General features: G+C 58.0%; 2 protein-coding genes across 2 annotated transcripts; both read left to right on the forward strand.

The window, feature by feature from the left end:
* The first annotated feature begins 2,329 nt into the window (after positions 1-2,329).
* On the forward strand, positions 2,330-6,911 carry KLF1 (KLF transcription factor 1). Its single transcript, XM_045863862.3, has 3 exons — positions 2,330-2,932; positions 3,738-4,581; positions 5,779-6,911. Exons 1-3 carry the CDS (start codon positions 2,846-2,848, stop codon positions 5,952-5,954), a joined length of 1,107 nt encoding a protein of 368 aa, XP_045719818.1. The 5' UTR covers positions 2,330-2,845; the 3' UTR covers positions 5,955-6,911.
* Positions 6,912-7,113: 202 nt separating this feature from the next.
* On the forward strand, positions 7,114-9,584 carry DNASE2 (deoxyribonuclease 2, lysosomal). Its single transcript, XM_045862922.3, is given in 7 exon segments — positions 7,114-7,397; positions 7,517-7,694; positions 7,784-7,862; positions 8,183-8,347; positions 8,437-8,634; positions 9,040-9,371; positions 9,374-9,584. Coding segments are annotated over 7 exon segments (1,098 nt in total). The 5' UTR covers positions 7,114-7,302; the 3' UTR covers positions 9,425-9,584.
* The last annotated feature ends 249 nt before the right edge of the window (positions 9,585-9,833 follow it).

Consider the following 9,833-nt stretch of genomic DNA (forward strand, 5'->3'; position numbering starts at 1 on the left):
CACAGTAGGGATTCCATCACCACCCTGAGATGTCCCTGATTTTGCATGGCTCTCATTCTTCCGGTCACCTCCCTTCTCCTGCAGCCAGTGGCCTCTCTCCCCCACCTCCTTCCTTTCCCAAAGCTCCCTACCCTGAAGCTGGTGTGGGTGTCAGAGGGTGATGTCATTATCCACACCAGGAAACCCAAACTGAGTTTCAGGCCTTGTCACACTGGGAAGTCCATCATCCCTCCTGGCCACAGGCTCCTAGGGGACAAATGCGTCCAGCCAAATCCCCCCCCCCTTGCCTCCCATTTTAGAGCCACACAGGCCTGTTTAGTGCCTCATCCCAAACCAAGGAGATCTCTCCCCAAGAAAGACTCTGATTTCTTCTCCAGGAACCCACTAATCCCAGCCGTTTTATTTTATTGAGGCAAAATTCACATAACATAAATGAAGCATTTTTTTAAAAGATTTTATTTATTTATTTGACAGAGAGAGGCAGCAAGAAAGGGAACACAAGCAGGGGGAGTGGGGGAGGGAGAAGCAGGCCTCCCGCTGAGCGGGGAGCCCGATGTGGGGCTCGAGCCCAGGACCCTGGAATCATGACCCAAGCCGAAGGCAGATGCTTAACAACTGAGCCACCCAGGTGCCTCCATAAATGAACCATTTTAAAGTGAAAAATTCACTGGCATGTAGCACATTCACGATGTTGTGCAACCACCACCTCTATCTAATTCCAGAACATTTCCATCACCCCAAAAGGAGACCTTGTACCCATTAGCAGTCACTCCCCATTCCTCCTTCCCCTGCCCCCTGGAAGCCACTAATCTTTATGTCTTTTTTTTTTTAAGATTTTATCTATTTATTTATCAGAGAGAGCACAAGCCAGGGGAGTGAGGCAGAGGGAGAAGCAGGCTCCCCGCTGAGCGAGGAGCCCGATGTGGGGCTCCATCCCAGGACCCACAGATCATGACCCAAGCCAAAGGCAGACACTTAACCAACTGAGCCACCCAGGCATCCCTGACTACCTGTTTTCAATTCTTTGGGATATAAAGCTGGGAGTGGAATTGCTGGGTCATATGGTAACTCTTGTCCAACTTTTGGATTGTTTAACTTTTGGAAGAATCATCAGACTTTTCCACAGTAGCTGCATTTTCCATTCCCACCAGCAGTTTACGGGGTTCCAATTTCTCTCTACATGGCCATCTTAGTGGGTGCATTGAGCTGGCTTTTATATTACTTGCTTCCCCGCTCCCTTTGTGGCACATGATAATATTTTGCCTTTTTGTGCGATGCGTTTGTGATGCACCAACTCTGATTGTGGGTTTGTGGTAATGTGTCTACATCTGGGCAGGGTTTGCGCTTTTCACTATCAGAGTGTTAGATTCCACGTTGGCAGGGTTGTCTTTGACTGGCCGTGCCCCCTACAGTTGGGCATTGGTAGCTGTGCAATTGCGTGAGCACTTACAAACTGTGACAGTGACAGGGGGCCTGCATATGTAAGGTGGTAGGTTTTCTACAGCGCCATGAATGGTTGTGTCTGATGTATAGGTGTGTGCATTACTGCATCATCGTGGGTTTGTGAGTGGTTGTGTGTTCCCGTGTGTTTCTGCCACAGTGTGTGATTGTGGCAGTACCTGTCTGTGTGATTATGAATTCTGTGTCTGAGAGATCGTGTGACCACATCACTGTGTAACCTGTGCAGTGTAGAGCTGTGTTTTTGTGCCTGGGAATTGGGTGTCTGTGCAGGGCCTACATGACAGGCAGACGCACAGTTCCGTGTGCAGGGACTATATGGGGCCAGGAATCTGTGTCGCTATGTAACTGCCGACTGTGCGTGGATATGACCGTGAACTAGGTGTCTATGACGTGTCCGTAGCGTCCACCCGGGTTCCCAGGGCACAACAGTGGAGGTGCCTGGTGTAGAAGCTTGGATCCCCCCCCCCATGTGGGGCAGCAATCAGAGAGCAGCCAGGCCTAGAGCAGGGGCTGCTGAGGGTCTCCTGCGCATCCTCAGGTACTTCCTGTGGCCTGATCCGACCGTCCCATTTCACCCCGCAGAGGGGGTCACTTCCCCCACCCCGGCCCCATCACACCAGAGCAACTGTGGTCACAGCAGCATCCCCCCCACACACAGCCCAACTCCACGCAGCACCCCCCAGAGGGTCCATGGTCGACAGCAGGCGGCCGATTGGGAGGGGCTCCTCCTGGCACTGGGCTCAGGCCCTGGGAACTCACAATCCAGGCAATCTGAAACCAACCCACCGTGAAGCCCCAGCCCCCAACCCTCCCACTCATCAGGAACAGAGCTTCGGCTGTTCTGGGCCCCCACCTGATAGCAGGCTCCAACATCTGGGGTGTCTGATAATGCTTGGCTTGGCAGGGACTTCATGCCAAGTCCCGCCATCAACACGGTTGCTGGTGTTTATTGGGGAGGGGGAGAGCTACAGGGGCCTGGTCACAGGAAAGGGTGTCTCAGAGCCCCTTCTCAGGATCCCCATTCTGTCTGTTACCCCTTCTACAGGAAGATAACTAAGAGTAGGGCACCAAGTCTATCCTTTTGGGGGGACTCAGTGCCTCGCTTTACCCAACACCTGAACCCTCAACCTCTGAGCCCCCAGCCCCTGAACCTCTGACTTGGCTTTATATATGGGGTCAGTCCTTAAGGCCCAGCCCTTAAACAGGCTGAGATGAGGTCTCTTCCTCAGAAACAGTGACCCCCGCCTTGCCTGCCTCTTATCAGGGGCTGCAGCCAATCAGCTGAGGGCAGAGAGGAGCCCTCCAAGGGGCCATTGGTGTCTCAGAGCCCACGAGGCCACGGAGGGAGAGGAGGCCTGAGGCCCAGGGTGGGCACCAGCCGGCCATGGCTGCAGCTGAGACCGCCTTGCCCTCCATCAGCACGCTGACCACCCTGGGCCCCTTCCTGGACACACAGGAGGACTTTCTCAAGGTGGGGCCAGGTGGGGTGTAGGTGGGCTGGCTGGGGTCCTGGGTTGTGGTTAGAGCTTGCGGGGGGGGGGGGTGTCTAGTCTGCATCTTGCTCTGCATCTTACCCAAGGCTGGGGGTCCTCAGTCCAGGCTAGGAGTCTGAACTTGGTCTAAGGACCTATTCTTGTCATATAAGACTGAGGCTTGGAGGGGCACCTGGCTGGCTCAGTAGGTAGAACATGCAACTCTTGATCTCAGGGTCGTGAGTTCAAGCCCCATGTTGGGCATAGAGCTTACTTTGAGAGAAAAAAAAAAAAAAGGAAAGGAAAGGAAAGAAAGAAAGAAAGAAAGAAAAGAAAAAAAGAACCTGAGGTTTGAAGCTGAACACTGCAGCAGTCCACAGTAAGACAACCCTAGATATCGGGGGAAATAGCAAATGCAGGAATTTAATCTTGGGAATTAATTTTGGGGGGGACAGGGAAGGAGAGGGAGAGCCTGGGGGAAACTGAGGCAAGGCTGCCCCCCACCCAGCCTTCCATGCCTAGCTCTGCCCCCCCTTCCCCCATGCCTGAGTGTGGCTCCAGATAATGTCAGTCTTATCTTGGGTCTCCAGCCAGACCCATCGACCTCTGTCCCCGGACTTGGGGGGGCTGGAGGGAGTGTGCAGTGTAAGGGAGGGGGACAGACTGACATGACGGACAAGCAACCAAGACCCCTTTCCAGAGCCTCTGGCCAGCCTGCCCCCATCAGGGCATCCAGCCCCTTCCATCTCTGGGCAGGGTACCCTGGTGTCCACGGAAGCCTCACGCTACCGGGTCCCTCCCCAGTGGTGGCGCTCTGAGGAGGTGCAGGACTTGGGTCCGGGGCCCCCTGATCCCACCGGGCTGCCCCTCCACGTGAGGCCGGAGTTGCAGGACGCGCCCAGGGAGGACGAAGACGGAGAGAGGGACTCGGCCACTGCCTGGGATCTGGATCTCCTCCTCACCAATTTCTCGTGCCCAGAGCCGGGCGGCGCGCCCCAAACCTGCGCTTTGGCGCCAGGCGAGTGCCCCGGGGTGCAATTCCCGCCGCCGCCGCCGCCGCCGCCGCCACCCGAGACTCCCAGCCCGTATGTGGGCGGCCCGGGGCTGGTGGCTGGGCTCTTGGGTCCCGAGGAGCACCCGGGCTGGGCACGCCCGGCCCCAAGAGCCCCGGCCCCGGACGCCTTCGCGGGCTCAGCCCTGGGCCCAGCGCCCGAGCCCAAGGCACTGCCGCTGCAGCCGGTGTACCCCGGGCCAGGTGCGGGCTCCTCCGGCAGCTACTTCTCGAGGACCGCGCTTTCAGTGCCCACGGCGCCAGGCGCCCCCTACGGGCTGCTGTCCGGGTACCCAGCGCTGTACCCGGTGCCGCAGTACCAAGGGCACTTCCAGCTCTTCCGCGGGCTCCCGGCGCCTGCGCCCGGCCCCACATCACCCCCTTCTTTCTTGAGTTGTCTGGGACCCGGGACGGCGGGTGCGGGACTCCGAGGGACCGCAGGAGACCCAGGAGGGATCGCGGACGCGGCGCCATCCAAACGCAGCCGGCGATCGTGGGCGCGCAAGAGGCAGGCGGCGCACACATGCACGCACCCGGGCTGTGGGAAGAGCTACACCAAGAGCTCGCACCTGAAGGCTCATCTGCGCACGCACACAGGTGAGGGAGCGGGGCCCGGGGCTGGAGGATGGGCCTCAGGACCAGGGAATGGCTGGGGAGCTGGAAAACCCGAGCAAGTGGCGGAGCTAAAGCAGAATTTCGGAGCCACGGGCAGGGCAGAGGGAGCTGGGAGCTGGGAGCCGGCCTGGGACCCCGGGAGCCGGGTGGGGGCACGGAGACAACCTGGGGAACCTGAGGAGCGTCTCAGGGAAGAGACGCGTAAGACCTGGGCAGGGGAAGGGCTAAAGAGCAGAAAGCCTGGCAAGTGACAAAGGGGGCGGGCTAGAGGAGGGACTGCGGAGAAGGGACAAGCTTGGAATGCCAGGGGCGGGGTCAAAGACAGAGGGTTCAGGTGCGGGGCCAACCGAGAGCGGAGTTAGCCGCCAGGAGTATAAAGCGTGGGTTGCTTGCCGGGGAGGCGGAGCCAGACTGTAGGGGGCGTGGCCGCACTCAGGAGGAGAGGCAGGGCCAGAGTCAGTTTCCGGAGCCCAGAAGCCGAGGCAGGTCCAGGAGGATAGAGGGAATAGAAAGGAGGATGGGCATAGGGGAAGAAAGCTGGGTCCCAGGGATCCTAAGACGGGGCGGGGCTGTGGAATAGAGGCTGGGGAGAGGAGGAAGTGTGAAGCCTGAATTTAGGAGTCCCCACAGGGCTATGTGTACCTTCCTGCGCAGAGACGCGTGGGGAGAGGCCAGGAGTAGCCTGGGGAGAGAACAATCACGGGGGACTGGGCCTGGATTTCGAAGCCCAAGGGTCAAGGCCGGGGGGGCGGGGGGGAGGGCAGAATTAGGCAGCAGCTGGAGGGTCCCCAGGGAGGGGCTGGAACACAGGGAGCCAAGCCAAAGGACGAAGGTGGGGATGGCTTTAGGACTCCAAGGCAGGGTAATAGGGAACAGTAAATGAAGCCAGTGGGGTAGGGGACACGACTTGGGTCCAGGAAATGAGAACGGGTTTGGCGCCAAATGCAGGTACAGAGGGGTTGAGGTCGCAGAGGCAGGACGTGGGTGCAGAATCAGGGCCTTCCCCTGAGAGTTGAGCGCCTCCCTACATTTTGCGTGCTGGGGCGCCTCACTTGCCTCACCCCAGTACGGACCAAGGCTGAGCAAAGGAGTGCGACCAGATAGATGCAGAGGCAGACCGGGGAGGGGTGGGGCGGATAGTGGCGCTCAGGGCTTCCTCATCCCCCACCCTTCCCCCAGGGGAGAAGCCCTACGCCTGCACGTGGGACGGCTGTGGCTGGAGGTTCGCGCGCTCGGACGAACTGACCCGCCACTACCGGAAGCACACCGGACAGCGCCCCTTCCGCTGCCAGCTCTGCCCGCGCGCTTTTTCACGCTCCGATCACCTGGCCCTGCACATGAAGCGTCATCTTTGAGCCCTGCCCCAACACTTGGACCCGTCCTGGGGATTGGGGATGGGACAAGAGCAGATCCACACAGGGTGCTTTTCCCTCGGACGGGCCCTCTCCTGGATTCGCGGCCCCACAGATCCACCCAAAGATCAAGGACTGGCCCACAGACAGACTGGGGGAGCCTCCAACCCAAGCTCCCACACATCCTCAGCCACAGAGCTACACAGATACAGCAAGACAGAGAGACCTCCAAATAAACGGACTCAGTTGGACACTCAGACATTTCGGAGAGACAGACCCTCAGAGAGCTGGACCCTCAGACCAGCTTACAAGAGGCCCTGGGCAGTGGGAGTGGTTGTGGGGTGAGGCTTCCCAAAGACCCCGGGCCTGGAAGGGGGCTTCACACCTTGACTAATGAAGCTCTGCATAGTGGCTGGATCTGCTGTGAATGGTTATGGGTCCTGTACCAATGCCCCTCCCAGATAAAGGTTCAGCGTTGGCCTGACTTTGTGGGTTTTGGCTGCTGGAAGATGGGAGGAAGTTTACTCTCAGGGGTGAGTTTGGGGGGCCATACACACCTTCACACCCTCATGTAAACTTCAGCGACCCCTCTTGGCACTGGAGGCTTTGCCGCCCCTCCCGGTCACACCCCCAGATTAGCCTAAATCGTCCTTGTCTCCTGCCTTGAACCCCAGGTACATTCACTGGGACCGTCTCCCTCGGTCCCCAGCCCTCAGCCTGGCCCCATCACCCTCCACCGTGACCCGATCCAAAATATTCCCTTGAATAGCTACCTCAGGGGGCCCCAGGAAAACATGTGGAATAAAAAGGGGGAGGATCAGGAGCACAAGCGCCCCTTAAAAGAGCAAAATTCACAAGAGTTAGACCTCAGGTTGTAAGACAGGAAAGGAAAAAATCCAATCTGCGTTTGACCCAGGAGCCGGAGCAGCGGGGTGCTAACGGAAGACAGCGGTTTGAGACTAGCCACAGTAGAACGAGACGGAGGCGGGGCCTAGCGGAAGGATGTGAGCTATGATTGGCCAGGAAAGGAGTCGGAGGCGGGAGAGGGGGTCATAGGAGGCGTGGCCTGAGCCGGACGGGTGGGTGGAGTATATCAAGAGTTGAGTCCGCCGGAAGCGCGTGGAGGTGCCCGAGGGGAGTGACGGTCAGAAAGGAAGCCCCGCCCCCAGAGGGCCCCGAACTGACTTTCAAATTTCAGCTTCTCTGTCTCGCGGGCAGTCTCCATCCTCGTGAGGTTCCGGCTGGGGTTCCCACGCCTGTCTGGGGAAGTGAAAGTCGACTAGGGACCGGCCCGGCCCGGCTCGTGACCTGGCGACCCGGGCCCCAACACAGATTCCTGGACCCAAGCGCCATGGCCACGCTGAGCCCGGTGCTCCTGGCCGCGCTGCTGTGGGTGCCAGTAAGGACCCTGACCTGCTACGGGGACTCGGGGCAGCCTGTGGACTGGTGAGTGCGCAGGCGCCGACCATCCCCCGAGGTTGGCCTGGGGGGTGCACTGCAACTGGGTGAAGCCTGGGGTTCCCTCTCTTCCCCTCCCTCCATTTCTCCCATTCCTCAACTTCAAGGTTCGTCGTTTACAAGCTGCCAGCCCAGAGCGGGCCCGGGAAAGCGGCGCAGAGCGGACTGCGATACAAGTACATGGATAAGGACTCAGGGGGCTGGCGCGACGGCGCGGGGTCCATCAACAGCTCGGCGGGGGCCGTGGGCCGCAGCCTGCTGCCGCTGTACCAGAACGCCAGCCAGGTGAAGGGGCTCCTGGGCTGAACCTGGGATGAGACTCTAGGGCCCAGCCTGAAGGGAAATTTAAAGTTGCCCCATCCATCTCCCCCCAGCTCGCCTTCCTGCTATACAATGACCAGCCACCTAAACCCAGTAGGGCTCAAGACTTGTCCAGCCGGGGGCACACAAAGGGTGAGTCCCGGATTGGGGCTGGGGAAGGGCTCTGGTTTTCCTATGCATTTTCCCCAGCTAACCCCTGCCCTGCCCAGGGATGGGGTGGTGGTGGTGGGGGGTGCTCTGTCAGACTCTGGACATCTGCTTCCTCATTGTACTAATATTGTTTTTCTTCTTGACTATGAGAATTGACAGCTGCAGAAACTGAGCTCAGCAGTGGGGTGTCGACCCTGTCCACACCTTCTCCAGGCCCCTGGCAAGTGGAGGGTGTTCCTGGTGGCATACGTGCTTGTTGGGATGCCTTGAGCAGTCCTTCTCATCCCTGTCTTCTCGTTCAGGTGTGCTACTCCTGGACCAAGAAGGGGGCTTCTGGCTGGTCCACAGTGTTCCACGGTTCCCTCCACCCGCCTCCTCCACTGCATACAGCTGGCCTTTTAATGCCCAAACCTATGGGCAGACCCTGCTCTGTGTGTCTTTTCCCCTCACTCAGTTCTGGAAGATTGGTGAGTGTGGACAGGGAGGCAAAGTGAATCCCTGATTCCCAGGCCAGAATGTGGAACCGTCCTTCGTTTTCTCCACCCTTGTCCTCCAGGCAGACAGCTGACCTACACCTACCCCCTAGTGTATGACCACAAGCTAGATGTGGCCTTCGCTCAGAAAGTCCCCTACCTGGAGGATGCGGTCAAGGGCCACCATGTTCTCCATGGCCCCTGGAACAGCAGTGTAACACTCACATCCAAGGCAGGGGACACATTCCAGAGCTTTGCCAAATTTGGAAAATTTGGAGATGGTGAGTCCTGAGACTGAGGGTTGCAAAGCTCTTTTTCTGCAGAGGGGGTGCCTGGTGTGTCCATGGCTAAGGGCAGGTCAGGAATAAGGACTAGGACTCTTTGAGAGCCACAAGCAAATGAGAGGTAGGTAACAGACTTGGGTTCACATATTGGTTTCTGGCTATGTGATGTGTGACTCAACCAGAGCCTCAGTTTAACCCATCTGAGAAATGGGGACACCGATATCTACTTTAAAGGATTGCTATGAATGAAAGGATGCATGTAAAGCATTTGGTAAGGGCTATTAGTTTTTGTCATTCCCTGTGTTTCCAGGAACTGACAACTGAGGAAACTGAGCTCAGAAAGGGGAAGGGGCCCTAGCGGTGACCCTGACCCTGCCCATGCCCTTTTTCCATCCTCCACAGACCTGTACTCTGGCTGGTTGGCAGAAGCCCTTGGCAGTAACCTGCAGGTCCAATTCTGGCAAAACTCTCATGGCATCCTACCCTCTAACTGCTCCAGGGTCCAGCATGTGCTGGACGTGACCCAGATAGCTTTCCCTGAGCCAGCTGGACCAGCCTTCAGTGCCACAGAAGACCACTCCAAGTGGTGTGTAGCCCCAGAAGGGCCCTGGGCCTGTGTGGGTGACATGAATCGGAACCTCAGAGAGGAGCAGCGGGGTGGGGGCACATTATGTGCCCAGCTACCAGCCCTCTGGAAGGCCTTCCAGCCTCTGGTGAAGGCCTGGAAGCCCTGTGGGGAGAACAGAACCTCCTCTCCATGAAGCCCAGCAGAGCATGTAAGAGCTAAGGCTCAGAAGCCAGTTGGGACTTCAGCTTGAACCCCAGTTTAATGTCTAATTGTGTGACCTTAATGATGTGCCTTAACTTGTGACTCAGTCTACTCATCTGCAAAATGAGAATCACAATACCTGATTCAGGACTGTTGAGAAATAAAAGGAAATTGGTGGATGGATGGGGCTGTTAACCTTTTTTCTTCAAGTGGACACTGGGACTCCAGACAACATTACAGCCCTTCTCTCCCTGACGGTCTGGGGACAGCTGGTATATAAATGAGACCCAGGGGCGCCTGGGTGGCTCAGTTGGTTAAGCGACTGCCTTCGGCTCAGGTCATGATCCTGGGGTCCTGGGATCGAGCCCTGCATCAGGCTCCCTGCTCAGCAGGAAGCCTGCTTCTCCCTCTCCCCCTACTTGTGTTC

The sequence above is a fragment of the Mirounga angustirostris genome, unplaced genomic scaffold, assembly GCF_029215605.1.
Source record: "Mirounga angustirostris isolate CCGP_5_RB_7025 unplaced genomic scaffold, mMirAng1.0.hap1 SCAF_1, whole genome shotgun sequence".
NCBI lineage: Eukaryota > Metazoa > Chordata > Mammalia > Carnivora > Phocidae > Mirounga > Mirounga angustirostris.

What these genes read in the sequence shown, in the direction of transcription:
- KLF1 (XM_045863862.3), top strand. Translation starts at nt 2,846, where the DNA reads ATGGCTGCAGCTGAGACCGCCTTGCCCTCCATCAGCACGCTGACCACC. An exon ending in CACAGGAGGACTTTCTCAAG is followed by an intron (nt 2,933 to 3,737) that starts GTGGGGCCAGGT and finishes GTCCCTCCCCAG; the next exon opens with TGGTGGCGCTCTGAGGAGGT. An exon ending in TCATCTGCGCACGCACACAG is followed by an intron (nt 4,582 to 5,778) that starts GTGAGGGAGCGG and finishes CCCTTCCCCCAG; the next exon opens with GGGAGAAGCCCTACGCCTGC.